Raw genomic sequence first — 20,043 nt, 5'->3', positions numbered from 1 at the left:
CCTGGGGAAGTTTTGCTGAGCTAGGTATTTTTCACATTCACACCAGGGAGCTGCCCGGTACAACCGCAGACGGCCGCTGGTCGCCGTGCAGCTCCACTGGAGCAGCTGAGGATTGCTTAATGGCACCTTCGCTTGTGAGAAGAGTGTCAAGGGAGAGGGAAGGGAATACCAATCTAATTTCCGATTTTTTCCTGCCTGATACTTCTGATTCGGTGCTGTACTGTGCAGTCACTTGAAGTCTCTCAGCAGCATCCGTGAGCATTTCTTTGGTGTCTAGAAGGAGTTGAATTGTACTGTATAATTGCCTGAGCCAAGGAGAGCATGTTTCTACCCTGGCAGTTCATTTGTTAGTTTGTGTCTCAGGTGGATATTTCGTACTGAAATTAAGTGGACAAGTTGCCCATAAAGACAGCTGATCACATTTTTGGTCTGATTGCTAGGGCTGTCCTCGACTCATTGATTGGTTGATTTAATCGACAGATCTGTAAAAAGAGTTTCTCCAGAAAGAATCACACAAAGGCACCACTTTAAATCTTGTTTTTACGAGAGATGTGCTCATAAGCTGCTTGGAAATAGGTCATCTAGCATGAAAGAAGCATAAATAGGGCTGTCGCAATAACCACAATATTGCAATACCGCGCTAGTGACAACCCAACCGCAGGGGATGGCAAGCAACCGCCACAACCGCTATGTTCACGTCTTTCATTTTTTAATTCTTTGCAATGGGAGCGCCGTGTATTTACACTATGCTACAAACGCCAGCATCTGAGCGTCTATCCTGCGCTGAGCGCTGCAGGCTGCATGTTTGTGTTTTTTTCAGGTCGCCGAGAGTTGAAAAACGTTGAACTTTGGGTAAAACGCTGCACTTGTCACTGTCACATTTTTACCCAGCTGTCCAATCAAAACGGAAAAGGGGCAGGACAAATACCACAAAGACCAACCGGCACGTCCTACATGTAGGCTACAAGTGCAGAACAACAACAACAGTGGAGGAGAAATGAATACACATCCTCTCTCCCTATGTGCTCTACCTTGTGTCAAAATTTTTACCTCAGTGGATATTCCGTATCATAGCAACCAGATGCAACCAAAGCATCTCAGCTGAAAAAAAAAACGCTGCACCTTAATTGCCTTTCTGCAATTAACAAAAAACAAGTATTTAAATAGTTTTAAAGCATCATTATTTCATCATCTTCTTCTTTTACAAAGCAACAATATACTTATAAATAGTCTACAATAAAGCTTATTTATATAGCACTAAAATCTGGATAAATTAAGTAATTTGCAAAAAAAAAAGGCAATAATACAGCATATCAATCATTATCACCGCAGGGGGAAATTCCTTCACCGCATCAGCCCTAAGCATAAGAAATGACTAAATAAATCATAGTGAACTAAGACCAAAATGACCGATTAAGTAACATAATAGACTAAGAGGGGGCAGCCCTACTGATTACGATAGCCAAATAAATTTGCTAAATTTCTTCCATAGACTTTTATTTAACAAATATATCTGCAGTACACCTTTGAGCCAAATGAGGGAGCCTGAATGTTCACATTGTTCTGATAATTGTAGCCTACTTATAACATTGAATCCAATATGAAAGTCTAGCGTACATTCCGTTTGTTTTTACTGATGAGAAGAAAAACACAAGAGCTTATTAACTCCACATAAATGTATATTGTTTAACTGATGAGAGGAAATGAAAAGAATGAGATAGCCCGTTAACGCCTCCTAAATGCACTTATTTTGTTTCGTTTATAACATATTAAACGTGTAAATGTTTTCAATAACACGTGCATAAAATTAAGTTTTGATTTATCAAACGTATATCTCTTCAAAATGGCTGGTTTACCTATTCATGATAAGGTGATGTAATAATGGTCAGGAACGTTCATTTACGCACAAATTCGCCTTTCTCACGAATTATAGATGAGGCTTATTGTGAATTTGGTCGCGGTGATTTTTAAAGAATGGGTCCCCAGAAAAAACGTTTGGGAAGCACTGCGATAGAACATCTGCCATGAACAAATGACATAAACATACAAAAAAAAGAACCAGTATGACCTTCACAACGGCACCGAATACTTAGCGCCTATTTCAAGTCTACTGTGTTGAATTGCGTTATGGAGTACAGGTGTTCATGTGTTTATGCTTACTGCTCCCATTACCACAGGCAATCATTTCACAGCGGGCTAATAAAAAGACAATTGCTCTGCTGCGTTTATAAAGGCTGCGTTCAGGGTTTCAACAGTGAGATTAACAGTGAGGAAATATTTATGGCTGTCTTGATAGCAGCTCTTATAGGTCACAGCTGATTTGTTGACTATGTCGCTATAATTTCCTTGTCAGTGGCTACATGTTGATGTTGAGTGTTTCTCTTGTTAATGTGAGCAAATACTGGAAAAGTTATAAAAACTAATTAACCCTCGTCCTACCGACTGGGGTCCCCGCAGAGCCCCAGAGGTCTACTTTTTGTTATATCTCGCAAGCACTTTATTCTGTTATTGCAATTTTTCATGACTTTGTCAATCAATTTGTTCCTAATGATTTCCTATCATTGTTTTTCTGCTTCTGTTTTAATTAGTGCTTTTTAAAAAAGACCAATGTATTGGGGTTCCTGGGGGGGGCCCCCAGTCATGCATTTTAAATAGCTAAATTAAAATAGATAGATAAAATGTTTGCCATGAGTCCTAAATTAAAGTATCACACACTATCAGGGAAGAAGGGGCACTTGAAGGAGAACAACGCAGATGCAGCAGACACAGATTCCCTCATGTGCTCTGTCTATTTCCATTTTACACAATATGCAAATGAATTGAACATTTCCTAAAATAGTAATTAGATGTTTTCTTCACATGACAGTAATTACATAACAATTTTTAATAAAAAGTTTTGAAAAAAAGTTTCCCATCATTTTGCTATGATGGTTGTTTCTTACAGTAGTTTATTCTTGGGTCACCAGTCGGTAGTCCTTGTACAGTATAGTGACCGACTGGGTCTAGCGAGCGACCGACTGGGTTGAGTATAGCGACCGACTGGGTCAAGAATAGCGACCGACTGGGTCTAGCGAGCGAGCGACTGGGTTGAGTATAGCGACCGACTGGGTCGAGAATAGCGACCGACTGGGTCTAGCGAGCGACCGACTGGGTTGAGTATAGCGACCGACTGGGTCAAGAATAGCGACCGACTGGGTCTAGCGAGCGACCGACTGGGTTGAGTATAGTGACCGACTGGGTCGAGAATAGCGACCGACTGGGTCTAGCGAGCGACCGACTGGGTTGAGTATAGCGACCGACTGGGTCGAGAATAGTGACCGACTGGGTCTAGCGAGCGACCGACTGGGTTGAGTATAGCGACCGACTGGGTCTAGAGAGCGACCGACTGGGTTGAGTATAGCGACCGACTGGGTCAAGAATAGCGACCGACTGGGTCTAGCGAGCGACCGACTGGGTTGAGTATAGTGACCGACTGGGTCGAGAATAGCGACCGACTGGGTCTAGCGAGCGACCGACTGGGTTGAGTATAGTGACCGACTGGGTCTAGCAAGCGACCGACTGGGTTGAGTATAGCGACCGACTGGGTCTAGCGAGCGACCGACTGGGTTGAGTATAGCGACCGACTGGGTCTAGCGAGCGACCGACTGGGTTGAGAATAGCGACCGACTGGGTCTAGCGAGCGACCGACTGGGTTGAGTATAGCGACCGACTGGGTCGAGAATAGCGACCGACTGGGTCTAGCGAGCGACCGACTGGGTTGAGTATAGCGACCGACTGGGTCGAGAATAGCGACCGACTGGGTCTAGCGAGCGACCGACTGGGTTGAGTATAGTGACCGACTGGGTCTAGCGAGCGACCGACTGGGTTGAGTATAGCGACCGACTGGGTCAAGAATAGCGACCGACTGGGTCTAGCGAGCGACCGACTGGGTTGAGTATAGTGACCGACTGGGTCGAGAATAGCGACCGACTGGGTCTAGCGAGCGACCGACTGGGTTGAGTATAGCGACCGACTGGGTCTAGCGAGCGACCGACTGGGTTGAGTATAGAGACCGACTGGGTTTAGCGAGCGACCGACTGGGTCTAGCGAGCGACCGACTGGGTTGAGTATAGCGACCGACTGGGTCGAGAATAGCGACCGACTGGGTCTAGCGAGCGACCAACTGGGTTGAGTATAGCGACCGACTGGGTCGAGAATAGCGACCGACTGGGTCTAGCGAGCGACCGACTGGGTTGAGTATAGCGACCGACTGGGTCAAGAATAGCGACCGACTGGGTCTAGCGAGCGACCGACTGGGTTGAGTATAGTGACCGACTGGGTCGAGAATAGCGACCGACTGGGTCTAGCGAGCGACCGACTGGGTTGAGTATAGCGACCGACTGGGTCGAGAATAGTGACCGACTGGGTCTAGCGAGCGACCGACTGGGTTGAGTATAGCGACCGACTGGGTCTAGAGAGCGACCGACTGGGTTGAGTATAGCGACCGACTGGGTCAAGAATAGCGACCGACTGGGTCTAGCGAGCGACCGACTGGGTTGAGTATAGTGACCGACTGGGTCGAGAATAGCGACCGACTGGGTCTAGCGAGCGACCGACTGGGTTGAGTATAGTGACCGACTGGGTCTAGCAAGCGACCGACTGGGTTGAGTATAGCGACCGACTGGGTCTAGCGAGCGACCGACTGGGTTGAGTATAGCGACCGACTGGGTCTAGCGAGCGACCGACTGGGTTGAGTATAGCGACCGACTGGGTCTAGCGAGCGACCGACTGGGTTGAGTATAGCGACCGACTGGGTCAAGAATAGCGACCGACTGGGTCTAGCGAGCGACCGACTGGGTTGAGTATAGCGACCGACTGGGTCGAGAATAGCGACCGACTGGGTCTAGCGAGCGACCGACTGGGTTGAGTATAGTGACCGACTGGGTCTAGCGAGCGACCGACTGGGTTGAGTATAGCGACCGACTGGGTCAAGAATAGCGACCGACTGGGTCTAGCGAGCGACCGACTGGGTTGAGTATAGCGACCGACTGGGTCGAGAATAGCGACCGACTGGGTCTAGCGAGCGACCGACTGGGTTGAGTATAGCGACCGACTGGGTCTAGCGAGCGACCGACTGGGTTGAGTATAGCGACCGACTGGGTTTAGCGAGCGACCGACTGGGTCTAGCGAGCGACCGACTGGGTTGAGTATAGCGACCGACTGGGTCGAGAATAGCGACCGACTGGGTCTAGCGAGCGACCAACTGGGTTGAGTATAGCGACCGACTGGGTCTAGCGAGCGACCGACTGGGTTGAGTATAGCGACCGACTGGGTCTAGCGAGCGACCGACTGGGTTGAGTATAGCGACCGACTGGGTCGAGAATAGCGACCGACTGGGTCTAGCGAGCGACCAACTGGGTTGAGTATAGCGACCGACTGGGTCTAGCGAGCGACCGACTGGGTTGAGTATAGCGACCGACTGGGTCTAGCGAGCGACCGACTGGGTTGAGTATAGCGACCGACTGGGTTGAGTATAGTGACTGGGATGAACGACTAATCAGTTTTTCTTTTCTTCAGATGACATTAATTACATAGCTGGTAATTTTGAGAAGAAGTCCATTAACATTTTGCTTTGATGGTTGTTTCTTACAGTAGTTTATTCTTGGGTCCTCAGGGACCCCAGTCAATAGTCCTTGCATGTTAAAAAGGCTGGTAGTATGAGGGTTAAAGGGCGGGTCCTTTTGTATTCTGTTCTGTTTTTTTTATTCTGGAACCGCCCACTCAGCCACTGCAAAGAGCAGTGATGTAGGTTTCCAAAGTAAGCTAATCAATAAGGTTATGAATAATGTCAATGCTAGCACTAGCTGAGCTGAGTCAAAGTTAGCTGTGTTAAGTTTGGAAATGACTGAAAGGGTTGGTTTGGAAGTGGGGTTGTGTGTATACTCCCACGTTCAGCGAGGTAAAATGACTGTTTTGTGAATGGAGTCTGGTGGTGTTGGGCTGTCTGAAGGCGAGGTAAAGCGGCTGTGTACAGGAGCAGCAGAAAAACATATTTTAGCCACCTTAAAAAAATCAATATCAGTTTAAGTGTCCGCTATATTTAGAATATACCTCGCCATCAGACAGCACTTTCCTACGGGGGATTGAAGCAGTTATATATCACGGTCTTCAAGACAAGACCAGACTTCATTCTGAAAACAGTCATTTTACCTGGCAGAACACGGGAGTTGCTGGTCTACCGCTGCATCGATCGGTTAATTTGTTTGTGTTATTGTGACTTTCAGATCTGAACTAGCGTGGCGTCCAAACAGCAATACATTGCATAGCTGCGATGCCGGTACTCCTGTCTGCTTCTCCAAACTGGAAGCACGCCGACCGCCAACTAAGTTACTGTACGTAACATTAATACACTGACTATAAGGATGTATACATACTGTACATGTAGCAGCGTCATCATCCAGAAACCTATGTCAGGTCACATGGGGAAAAGTTTTTAGAAGGGCTTGAAGAGAAAATAGCATACATACATTGACCAAAATTTAAATACAATTAGATTTACCACTGGGAAGCTACAGAATGATGTAAAAAAAAAAAAAAACACATCCGGATTTGATTTTTTGTTTTTTGTTTACCTTATTAAACTGCAATCACACATATGACAGGGATGCAGCTTTGTATGAGACACACTTTGAGAAATCAGATGACTTGGCTGAAAGCACCACAAAACATCCTTTCATCTTCTACAGTTCATATCCTTGTTTACAGCTGCAGGTTTTGAGTGCTCTGAAAGAGTTAAATCTGCATGTTGGAAGGCTGTTTCCTGCCTGTGTTCCAGTTTTGAGGACGCATCAGAACTTGTTCAAAGGCATCAAACAATAAAAGATGGCAAGAGGGGAAGTTGATTTTTTATTTTTTTTTATAAATGATTGATGCTCCCAGTTGGCAAACATCCAGAGACTCATGCTTTTCATCCTCGATTCCACTTTCTTGAATTTAATTCTGAGCGTTTTTCTGTTTGGGTTTGTTTTTTATAGACGTGAACAATCTGTTTCAAACTTTTCTTCATCCTCTGGTAGAGCTATTAACATGAAGGCAGTTTGGATACTTTTAATAATGGATTTTCATACTATGTCCACATAAACATGTGTTCCTTTTTTCTATCTTTTCTCATCATCTCACTCATCACATCTCTCTAACAAGGTCCCTTCAGTCCTTTTTGTAAATGTGTGTTTTTCGTCCTCCCTCCAGGACTCTGACAGAGCTCATGAAGCAGCCAGGGGAGGCAGGACTGGTGGATGGAGCCGGGGTTCATCATCCTATTGGGACCAACGGCATCTCCGCCAGGTCACTACGCTCCAACAATGGTCAGTCCTCCATGTGGGTGTCTGTCAATCTGTATGGGTTCGCATTAGGGCTAGGTATTGTTTCAAAAATTACGATACTAGTACCCTTAAATATGATACCGGTACTAACAGAGTACTTTGTTTGATTCTATTTGTTTCTACTTCATTCGATACCCATCATGTGAATGGAAGCATTTATTTTAATCAGACGCCACAGGTGTGTAGTATAGCTATACTATCGAATGCTTTGGTGTCATCTCAACACACTGAACTTCGCACTCGCCTTCACGTGTGGGTTGTAGCTGCTGTGTTAGTCATTTACACGTCGCAGCTCTGAATTTCTAGTTTCCAACGATTCCAAGCATGATATTGTAGAATTATGAGGAAATTATCGCGGATCTTTTGATCACGACTTGGCTCTTATATTTACGAAGTTTATTTCTGTACGACTTTATTGTTAAAATGCTTTGTAATAAGACATAATATAGTTTGGACAACATACCTGAACAACATAAATGAGACCTCAGCTTTTCAAAACGGTATGGTATGCATATGTTCTATAAATAGATCATCATCCATGGTGACTTTTTGTAACTACGCAACAAACCTGTTTCGACCCGATACCGGGTCCGTCGGGCTTGAGAGATTAAATCGTAGAACGCTCGTGGTGATTGGCTGCCGGCAAAACCATACAAAGTGTTTTTTTCTAGATCAGGTTACAAAAAGGATCGAAAGCAGGCACCATTTGACTGGAGAAGTTTCGAACCTACGTGATACTAGGTTATTTCGGTCGATATACCTTGAAGGTTAAAGCCTACCGATAACCAGCCCTAGTTTGCATGCCAGCAAGCCAGCAAGCTGAGCTGATAACAGATGTTTTGCAGTTGCAACACAAATCAACTACAGCTTGTGCAATAATAGAGGTCCAATGCATAAAGTAGTTCTTTTTTTTATTTATACACTGTATATACTATGTAGTTTTATGTTTGTGTGTCAGTTCAGATCAGTTAAATTACGAGGCGTGTGTTAGAGCAGTGGTTCCCGACCCTTTTTATCAGCCGTACCCCCCCTGTCAGATGAACTCAAGTAGGCCTACCCCTTCATTGACACCACCATTTATTTACAGTAAACCGTTTCTCTATCTATTTTTAGCAAACTATATTTCAACTGTTAACCGTTACTTTTAGCTAACCTTTTCAACTGTTTATCAAATGCTTTTAGCTTACTATATTTTTCTATTTTGCTATTAAGCTACTAGCCTATATTTCAACTGTTTATCCATTAAGTTAAGCTAACCATTTAGCTAAGAATATATTTTATCTAACTATATTTTAACAGTTTATCTATTTCCTTTAGCTAAGTATTTGAACCATGTATCCATTAGGCTGCTTTTAGCTATCTATTTTATCCTTTTCTCCATCATTAGCTATCAACCTCTCTGCTCACTTCCTAACTAGTTTTCACATACTTATGTGGTTTCCAGGTGTTCCAGCTGACTCAATATATTTTTTTCATATTCAAATCATAATGTCTTTCAAATTAGTTTCGCTACTCCACACTGGAGAAGCACCCCGTAGGGTACACGTAGTAGGTACCCGTGCTTCGGATTCACTGTCTTAGAAGCGACGAGAGTAATTCAGAAACAATCGGGGGGGGTCATTTAATTGAGAGGTTTGGGACAAAGCCTTAATATCCACTGAGACACAACACAGTGACAGTGAAGACACACCACAGACCCATTAAAAGCACATATGTGTTTACATGTCTGCACCTGAACCCCCTTGTACCCGTTTACACATGTAGGTCTCACTCTCTAATTGCCGTCTGTCTGTCTTAACACATAAACACGAGCACACATGTGTCATCCATGGGGCGAAGAGGCGCAGGGACAGACAGGCCATTTTTAATTAAGATGTAATTAGCCGTGTTCCAGCTCCAAACCCACAGAGGGGGACGCTGTGTGACCCATCTGTCTGCCTCTTTCTCTTTTGACCACACACACAGTACACACACACACACACACACACACATATACACGCTCAATATAACCCCCGTGCTTCTTCAGTGGTTTGAGACTCAAATTAGTGCGTATGTTTCCTGAGGGCCCATTTGTGACAAGAGTGATGGCATGTTTTAAAGGACAAAGGTCCCCGTTGCCTCACTATTTTGTCCTCGTCATCAGGCAGCAGCAGTGAATATGTGAGCCAAGCTTTGGTCCAGTTGTTTTCTAGTATCCACACTGATTTGTATTACATGTGTTTGACATAAATGTCTTTATTGTAAACCACTTCATTTATTATGTGGTTGCTCACCAAAGCATGCGTAAAGCCATATGATATCCATAAACATGATAGCTGCTTTATCGAGCATTCACGCACAGATACAAACAACTGTTTCCAGATGTTTCATATGCTCCGATTCATATATTAATCATTATCGTTTTCATATTTCCCACTGTCACAAATGCCCGCGCTGCAATGCACATGCAGTATTCATACACACATACAAGACAAAAAGAAAAACGCCGAAGCTTCTGCCTTTACTTTCATCCTCCCACCATCGCAATAAACAAGTTTTTGGCCTCTTTTTCACCCCATACTGCGCTTATTAGCACTCTGCTTTCTTCTGTCTTGCTTTGCCTCGCTCTTTCCATTTTTCGTTCTTCCCCCTGCTATTTAATCTCCCTTTTTACCTTCTCTGCTTTCTCACATTATTTCGTCTTCATATTTCGTCTGTAGTTTTCAACATCGTTATCTAATAAGCCTTTAAGCATCGTGCACACACATTTTAGTACATGCTGTACAGTAGGTAGTGCTGCTGTAATGGCATTTTCAGCATTTTTGTCATTAATATTTATTGTGTGTGATATCTTTTGATTGTTGCTTTTTTAAATCCGATGGATCGGGTGGATGCGCTCATTAAAAAACGAAAATTAATCTTGACTTTTGAAATGAAGCTGGAAGGTTTTGGCTCCATTTTATACCTAAAGATAATATTGACTGTAGTTCTCAAACCACATTTTGTTGTGTTTATCAAACTTTTCCGTCTTATTGTTGTCTCTCTCCTCTCTGCCCAAGTTACCTCCATGATTAGATGTAATGACCAGGGCTGTCAAAGTTAACGCAATAATAACGCAAATTCATTTTGACACCACTAATCTCTTTAACGCATTAACGAAATAGATCTTTCGAAGGTTGTATAGTGGGCTCAGTTTTATAATAACGCTCCAAACTTGCACTACATTTTGGCAAGGAAAAACTGTCATGGCCATTTTCAAAGGGGTCCCTTGACCTCTGACCTCAAGATATGTGAATGAAAATGGGGTTTTTAGGGTACCCACGAGTCTCCCCTTTACAGACATGCCCACTTTATGATAATCACATGCAGTTTGGGGCAAGTCATAGTCAAGTCAGCACACTGACACACTGACAGCTGTTGTTGCCTGTTGGGCTGCAGTTTGCCATGTTATGATTTGAGCATATTTTTTATGCTAAATTCAGTACCTGTGAGGGTTTCTGGACAATTTGTAATTGTTGTAGTGTTGTTAATTGATTTCCAATAATAAATATTTACATACATTTACATAAATCAAGCATGTTTGCCCACTCCCATGTTCATAAGAGTATAGTAATAATTGACAAATCTCCCTTTAAGGTACATTTTTAACAGATAAAAAAATTGTGATTAATCATGGAATATCATGCGATTAATCATGATTAAATATTTTGAATCGATTGACAGCCCTAGAAATGACATATACATGCTATAAAATTCCAGCACTTACAGTACTTTACACAAGAAGGAAGAAGAATTATTCCTTATTATAATACTACACCACTCAAGGCAATGAAATAAGACGAAAAAGAAAGAATAAATCATGTGGATAGAAAGATAATAAAAAAGGGCAAGGAAATAAGAGAAGTAAGGCTGTGAGAGGTGTTAAAGGGGGGGATAAACAGGGCAGAGTGTATGTAAGTGTGTGTTTCAGGGGTTGAATGGGGGTACAGGGCGATGACAGTAGGGGCGATGGGATGAAGCCGTCTCGATCCCTCTGTGTCAGCCGTCTACACATAATCACCTCTTAATTAAACACATTTAATCCTTCAGGCCACTTAGACAGAGAGAGAGAGAGACTGAGAGGAAAAACCGAGAGATGTGAGGGGAGTGAAAGACACCGAGAGGAAAAGAGAGAGGACGGTAGACAGATGGGCATAAATGTAGATGAAATCCCTCACATGTTTGAGTTAAAGTACTTTTCAGAGGAGGTTGGCGATGGCACAAAACTGATCTCCCTCCCTCTCCGTGATTTGAATTTTAAGGCTCATCCAAAAGACTTCTTCTAGGCAGTATGGAAAATTATGCTTCACCACTTTGTCCAAGACCTGCAGCAAAATGGCTCACTTATAATGATAATAATGACAACATTATTGCCTTTCAATGGGGAAAAATAGCATTGAAAATTGAATGTCTAAAGTAAAAGCAGTTTGAATCGTATCTAGAAATAGATTCAGCAGCCGTTTTTTAGCCACGCCAGAAGCCTGACTGTCTGGATGACAATGTCATTCTGTCAGTGGGTCTCCCAATTTTTTGGTCCAGACTGAGATAGCTTGGCAACCGTTGGCTATATTGCCAATAAATTTGGTACAGCCATTCATGGTCCCCAGAGGATGAATCCTACTGACTTTTTCTTCAGCACCACCATAAGGTTGGCAATTTTGACTCAGTGAAACATCTCCCCAACTATTGAATGGATCGAATATTTAGTACAGACGTTCATGTTCCCCTCAGAAAGAATTGTAATAACATTGGTGACTTTTAATCTAACGTCATCGCCAAGTCAAAAATTAATGAACTAATATCTGGAAAGCAAATGACATTTCCATCAGCCTCAGCTGTACTTTGTGTTTAGTGCTAATTAGCAAATGTTAACTTGCTGAACCAAGATGGTGAACATTATACGTGCTAAACACCAGCATGTTCCTATTGTTGGCATTTAGCTCAAAGTACTGCTGTGCCTGAGTACAGTCTCACAGAGCAGATATACTGTATGGCTGTAGACTCTTATGTAGTTTTATTTATTTTTATAGCACCATGTAGGGTCTGAAATGAGCACCCGCCACCCACCAAGTGGCGGGTAAATTGTTGGCAGTGGCGGATAAAATCATCAGGCCATCCGCGACTTTGGCAGGAAGGGAACAACGCTGCTTGGGATGGGAATAGAGAATCGGTTCCCATTGAGACTTTGCAGGCCCTGCCGACTGCCGACTCGTGATCAATAGCATCATTAAACTAGCGACGACACTCAGCAGATTACTTCCTGCTCTTAACACAGTTCAAATTACTATCAAATTACCATCAATAGGTAACAGATTCTTCTGTATTAACTGTAAATAATGTAAATAGCATGTTTTTAACCTTCTCTTTAACTTTTTAAAACCAAACAACATGAATCAGGTCATATAATGACTTTAAGTTGGCTTCAAAATAAAACAATTAATAATAATTCACAACAATGCTACGCTGTGAACAACAAATCTGTGTTGAAATCGGCAGGAGGAGAGTTAGTAACGTTACCTGTTAGCAGCCGATCGGGCAGCACAGCGCTTCTCGGCTAAATAACGGAGCTATACTAATGTTAACGGAGTTGCTATTATGGTGCGTTCAAGCTCTGTTCAGTGACAATTTGTATCGGGTGAAGGTAAATTATAACGTTATCATGATGTGTTATCAAATAAAAATACAGTAATTTATTTCCTAATCATTTGAATTGTGTTTTTATGCAAACAACCACTATAGATGACAATAACAAAGTACAGTACAGTACAGTACCCTCCCAGCCCTGGAAAATAGGACTTCCCCAGAAGCTACGGTGTAATTCCAACACTATTTTACCAAGTAATTTACCATGCATATAGTGTTTTTTTGTGTAAAATATGTTAAACATTGAATGACGTCAGATCTAAATGTTATTCCTTCATTTAACGCAGAGATTTCAAAAGTGGCAGACTTTCTGAGTGGTAGAGAAAAACTATGCTTGCCTGCCACAGTGACAGGCAGTGAAAAAAGTTAATTTCAGACCCTGGCATCATGTATACCTTCAAATATCAAACCTCTTATCCGTCTTTCCCATTTTTTTCTGTCTCTCTTTACTGTGGATTTTGAAATAATAAATAATAATTGTCGTTTATTCTAAACTTGTAGGTTCATACAATAGCGGTCGTCAACTTTTCTTACACATCCACCCTGACTTGCTGACAAATGCAGATATAAATGCACAGAATGCAAAATGTGCACAACAGATTATGATATCTTTATTGCCTTTCCATGCAACTTCTCTAAAGTAATTTCTAGAAATCTGCAGTCTGTAAAAATGCAAAAACAAGGCAATTCTGCAGTAGGCTGTTGCTGCACAAGTTAGAGTGCAGTGAGAATAGGATGAAAATACACTGTGCTGAGCCGCTTTCCCTAATGAAGACAGCAGCCCAAATCCTCATGTTTCCTCTCTGAGAAAAGAATGATCTCCTTATCTGACTCTCCTGCTCACCCGTGCTCTTTTTCAAGGCCGATATATTTTTAATACCATGTAAGAGATGAACTGAGGGATAAAGAGTGGCAGGATGTAAAGTCTGAGGCTGGCATGTTTAACAGAAAGAGAGGAGAGAGGGGAAACACAAGGAGGAAAAGTATCGAGGTCATGCGGCGGTTACAATGAATGAATCGGTGAAACAGGGAGAGTTTTTTTGTGTGGTTACAAAAGACAGCTGATGATGTGATGGAGAGGAAAAGGGGGTTGACGGAGAGAAGTTCTTGAACAAAGTCAAAGAACGAGGTAATGGGGAGTGGAGAGAGAGACAGGAGGGAGGAGATGAAAATTAGATGAGGTTAAATGAGACATACTTTAACAATGACATTACTGAGGCATGCGATGGGAGGAACGGCGTGGGCGGAGGGGGGACAGACGGCGAAGGTAAAGAAAGAAGGATGACAGGGAGGTGAGAAGGGGTTGACGATGGCAATGATGGGGTGGGTGTGACGCCGTGTCCGGTGTACAATGACCGAAAAGAGGGTGGAATTAAAAAAGAGAGGCAAGGTGAGGAGCGCAAAGGAGCGAGTGAGAGAAAGAAAGAAGGGATAAAAAAAAGAGTGAAAGCTGGAGGAAAAGAAAAAGAGAGGGGCAGGAAGGGTGAACGGAGACAGAGATGGAGAGAATAGATGGAAGAGACAACATGCTGCTAGCTGCGAGGGGGACAGCTGGTCAGCTGCTGCCCTGCTCTGTTCTGGTGTGGAGAGCTGCCCTGAGGACAGTCACCCTGCTCTGCACACACACACACACACACACGCAGAAGGTTGCATGTATACATACAAACAAATTACACACAACACAGACCGGGCTAAACACACATTTTTTTCGTGTTTTACTGTACAGATAGAGAGCAGAGATTACGGGTGGTTTCTAGGGCTGTGTATCATCGGCAAGAATCTGGCGATACGATACGTATCATGATACCGGGGTAAACGATTCAATATATCGCGATATACTTATTGCGATACTGTAAGTAAGGCGATTTTTTAAAATCAAATTTGAGGAAAACTGTCATAGTATAAAGAACACACCAGCATATGCATAAAATCTGAGTAAAAAAAGTGTACTTTTTTTAAGCAATCAGAACAGTGGGTCTGAATTTGCATTTATCACAGTCCCTGTAACATCCAACATCATAGCACGACTTTGAGAGGACGCATCTCTTTGCAAATTAAATAAAGTATTGACTGAGTTAATGTAAACTATTAATAAAAAATCAATACAGTGTTTTTCAGAATCGATACAGTATCACAGAACAGAATATCGTGATATTATATTTTCTTACACCCCTAGTGGTTTCAAGGGGATGGTACAGGAAGAAGGTAGAGACAGTATGAGTGAGATAAAGGTAAAGATTTGAAAGAAAGGGCAGTTGGATAGGAAAGGAAGGAGAAGAAAATCTCCACAGACTAGAGCAGAGGACTGGAAATCAGTAAAAAAGGTGCAAAGAAGTGAGACAGAGAGTGATTATATAAAAGTGAGAGTGAGAGATGGAGAGGAGTATCAGCCAGGCGATGGGATGTAAATAAGGAGGTGTGGCAGGGGAGGAGGAGTGAGAGCAGAACAGATGGCAGAGAAGAAGAGCGGGAAGGAAGATGGAAAGCTGGGAATGCGAGAGCGCTCCCAGATCACTTATAGCTGATGTCAGCCGTGCCAACGCTGCCTCTAATTGTAGCACCGACTGCAGCGCAGAGCAGAGCAGAGCAGAGCAGAACAATTCTCCTTTCTTTGTTTCCTCAAATGTCTGCTGATTTCAGCACCATGGAGAGCACCGCTGAAAACAGCCGGGACTCTAACTGCTATGGGTTCTCCCTCAACTGGCTCTGCAAGAACTTCCCTGTAATACATTATTCAACCTCGAACCAAGTTGTTAACCTCAAGACAAATCTTCTGAGCAAGCATATATTACCATATGTGATGATTAAAACTGAAATCAGAATGTTAAAGCTGCTGAAATCAGGACGGTAGCTTCCAGTGAGGACACTTTGTTTATGTGGGGCAAGTTTGCACACGACAAGTAAAATAAACAACATACTACAGTACGTGGTGGGTATTTCATTGACTGATTCCAGTATTTATCGACTGAAAATACTTTAATTTTAATAATAACTTAAAAGCTAGGGCTGTCAATCGATTAAAATATTTAATCCCGATTAATCGCAAGATTGTCCATAGTTAATATTATCCGTTCAAAATGTACCTTAAAGGGAGATTTGTCATGTATTTAATACTCTTATCAACAGAGGAGTGGGCAAATATGCTGCTTTATGAAAATGTATGTATATATGTATTATTGGAAATCAATTAACAACACAATACAATGCAAGTATTGTCCAGAAACCCTCACAGGTACTGCATTTAGCATAACAAATATGCTCAAATCATAACATGGCAAACTGCAGCCCAACAGGCAACAACAGCTGTCAGTGTGTCAGTGTGCTGACTTGACTATAACTTGTCCAAAACTGCATGTGATTATCATAAAGTGGGCATGTCTGTAAAGGGGAGGCTCGTGGGTACCCATAGAACCTATTTTCATTCAAATATCTTGAGGTCAGAGGTCAAGGGACCCCTTTGAAAATGGCCATGACAGTGGGAGGCATGCAGGAGGCATCCTGATCAGATGCCTGGACCATCTCAGCTGGCCCCTTTCGACATGAAGGAACAGCGGCTCTACTCTGAGCTCCCTCCGGATGTCTGAGCTCCTTACCCTATCACTTGTATCCGCGATCTCATTCTTTCGGTCACTACCCAAAAGTCACAACCATAGGTGAGGGTTGGAACGTAGATGGACTGGTAAATCGAGAGCTTTGCCTTCTGACTCAGCTCACTTTTCACCACAACTGTACGGTATAGCGCCCACATAACCGCAGACGCCGCACCGAACCGCCTGTCCATCTCCTGCTCCATTTTTCCCTCACTTGTGAACAAGACCCCCGAGATACTTAAACTCCCTCGCTTTGGGCAAAGACTCACTTTACCCGTAACCATGGAGAAATGTCATTGAACCAGTGTAATGGAACAATTACATGATTCATCTGTTACCTACGTAACTGTATTGTTACACATAAAACCATCGCAATAATAATACTCCTACATGAGTTTCAGTAATTGTACCGACGGTTAAATTACCCAAACACAAATAGAAACTAGTGTCCTAGTTGCTATTGCAGCCTCCATTTAAAACCCAATGAATAATGATGCCACGGACCGTCTCAATAATGCACATGCACTGCTTTATTCAGCAGTTCTCAGAGGTAACCTTCAAAGACACGACGCCCCTCTGTTACGGAAGGAAAAGACTTCAGTGGGGCATATCTGAGCTGGGCGGACTCCTCGCCTCTACTGGAGGTCTCTTCTGAGATAGGAAAAGGATTTGCATTTGTGGGGCATAATTTGCATGTTGCCGGCCTGCGAGAGAGGGAAATATAAACATCAGAGTGAGAGGGGGGGAGGAAGGGGAGGAAGGGGAGGTGGGGATGGAAGGAGGGAAGGAGGGAATATTAAAAGAGGTAGAGCGGGAGGAAGAGGAGAGAGAAGGAGTGTTTGTTTGATGCGGAGAGAGGGGGAGACGGTGGAGGAGGAGGAGGGAGATAGGATCGGTGTGACATTGAAATCAAAACAAGGAAATGAGTATCATGGGAGCCCGCGGGACGGGTGTTAAGTGAAAAGACGTACTATAGGCAGGGGGCTGCTGTGTGTGTGACTGTGTGTGTGTGTGTGTGTGTTAGCATCTGTGAGAGAGAGAGAGGGAGTGTTTGTTTACATCTGTGCGCCCTTGATTTCTTCACTACAGTGCCACATGGGGCCAGTGCCAATTATATCCGCACTGAGCTCGTCAGCGACACCCCACCAGAGAGACAGAGAGAGAGAGACGGAGGGAAGGGAGTGAAACAGAGCAAATATGGTTTAAGAATATGTGAGTATATGTGTGTGTGTGTTCATACAAGCATGTAACCATGCTCTCATGCATGAACCTACCGTACAGTCTGTACGTCAGGTGGCCAACTTGTATTCTAATCCGGTTACGGCACCGACCATTACGTCTGAGTGACTGACAGGACCCCGGGTCTCCCTACCAATCTGTTTTGCTGCATTATGGGAGTTTTTTATTCTAATTAGCGTGTGACGGAGATGTGCATGCGAACCAGAAATGACTGATCCCGACCCTTGCTGGCCTTTTTTGCGATGGCTGCTGCTGTGGCCTTAGAACCGACCCCTCAACTGCTTGGCCTCAGACGACCGGATTTAATATCGCAGAACAGAGCGCATTTTATGGGATCACACATGAATGTGTTTAACCAGGCCTGGCAGCTGTAATACATCAACACAGATGCCAGTGCGTATGTGCCTTAATATAACTGTAAACAAGCAATCCACAATTTATACAGATGTCAGCTCATTTCATCACATTTAATAATCGGAAAGTGTCTAAATGGTCATTTCAGTATGTGAAATGAGTCGGCCTGATGTTTAATAGTAGTACGGCTCTATAGGGATGGAAATGGTTTGGTTCGGACTGAACTTTTCCCTTTGGAGCCGTCATGAGGTTCACGTTTGTTATTTTGAGTGACTATTATTGGATGGATTGCCATGAATTATTACTCATGTTCCCCACAGGATGAATTATAGTAACTTTGGCGATCCCTTACTTTTCATCTAACGCTATCAGGTTTGGTTTATGGGCAAAAACCTGCACTTTGTGACACAGCTGTTGTTGCCTGTTGAGCTTGAGTCCGCCACGTTATGATTTAATCTTTGTTTCTTTCTCTCGACCTTCATATGAGCCTTGCAATAATCTATTATTATCTGACTCGGAGAGGAGAAATATGAGACGTTTGCGTTTCCCTTCTCAACATCAACTTCTAACTTTTCTCTCCCCCCCTCCGGCCAAACTAACTGTATCTCTCTCTCCACCCAAACTATACTGACACAGCCAAAACCACTGAACATCCCCAAAAAACACCCATTTTAAATTTCCCACTTACGCATTTGTCTGACTTGCAGATATTTTCATGAATGTTTGATGATTTTCACGTCACTGAAAACTTTCATTTTCTCTTTTGCGATTCCCATCTTGAATGTTAAGTGATGTATATATATCTGATAGTTAAGATTGAATTTATGAATACGACCAGATATACAGTAGGATTGAGATATTCCCCCCCTGATATTTAGGGTGGGTATATCAGGTGTAAGTCAGGCTGATGATCCTCTGGTGCTTGCTTCACTCTCCCGCTATCTCTTTTCCCGTCTCAGCCTTTCCAGTTCCCTCTCATTAGCCGCCAATCTTCTCTCATCCTCTGCCCTCTTTCTGCTCACAGCCCTGCCTCCCCCGAGGTCTCTCTCTCTTTCTTTCTCTATCTCTCTCCCTCTCTCTGCTTCCCCTTTTTCTGTCATCTCTCAGTGACCTCCTCGTCTATCTCCCCTCTTCTCCCTTTCTTCCTTTCTCTCTCTAAATCTTAGCCCGAGTGTCTGAACACTGAGCTGTCTGATCCCTCATTTTCCGACTGAACTCTAAAGTCACCCCGAAATGATCACATAGCTACAATAAATAGACCTGATGTTCCTTTTGGTGTTTTAAGGAGTTCAAGAGTTGAACTGTTGATTGTTACAAATAAAGTTGAAAGCAAACTTTTGGGGTCGCTGGGACAAAAACCTAGAGGCAACGTGACGAAAATACAGCGTTGCGACCCCGAGAAAAACAAAGCAAAAGCTAATGAGTTGAAAACAAAAAGCTGGTGTCACATGAAAATAAATAAAACTAGTACATCTGAATTGGATGATGTAAGTAAAATGAAAACAAAACACCATATTGCACTAGAAAAAAATCCCCAAAAAAACATGTGGGTGGAAAAAAAACTGTTTTTTTAAAGCAGAAAATAAAATGATTCAACAAGCAAAACGCATGGATGGGGGTGACGCCGCTCTATTTATCCTAGTTCTGTGAAGATCTGTCGCCGCCGCTGAAAGTCAACCAACTCACAGAGGAGGAATATCCAGAATAGGCTTATTAATAAGCCAGGGCAGCGACAGATTATGGCTTTAGTGAGCCGCCAAAACAATGAGTGAGACTGACAAACAGAGAGACACAGCCAGACAGGCAGAAGGTCATGGAATGATTGGAAATATTGGCTG

The 20,043-nt window shown here is 43.2% G+C and overlaps 1 protein-coding gene across 3 annotated transcripts in view; it reads left to right on the top strand.

Annotated features, from left to right (window-relative positions):
• Positions 1–20,043, top strand: part of LOC119501941 (protein shisa-8) — a 171,326-nt gene that overhangs the window by 92,296 nt on the left and 58,987 nt on the right. The window contains exons 3-5 of one of the 3 annotated variants that reach the window (XM_037792714.1): positions 6,264–6,371; positions 7,228–7,343; positions 17,702–17,824. In XM_037792714.1, the coding sequence (XP_037648642.1) occupies positions 6,264–6,371; positions 7,228–7,343; positions 17,702–17,824 (347 nt within the window). The remainder of the gene's footprint in view (positions 1–6,263; positions 6,372–7,227; positions 7,344–17,701; positions 17,825–20,043) is intronic. The other 2 variants (XM_037792715.1, XM_037792716.1) reach the window with 2 other exon arrangements.

This window comes from Sebastes umbrosus, chromosome 14 (genome assembly GCF_015220745.1).
Source record: "Sebastes umbrosus isolate fSebUmb1 chromosome 14, fSebUmb1.pri, whole genome shotgun sequence".
NCBI classification, from domain to species: domain Eukaryota; kingdom Metazoa; phylum Chordata; class Actinopteri; order Perciformes; family Sebastidae; genus Sebastes; species Sebastes umbrosus.
The sequence above is the reverse complement of the archived record's forward strand: the minus strand, read 5'-3'. Positions and strand labels throughout refer to the sequence as shown.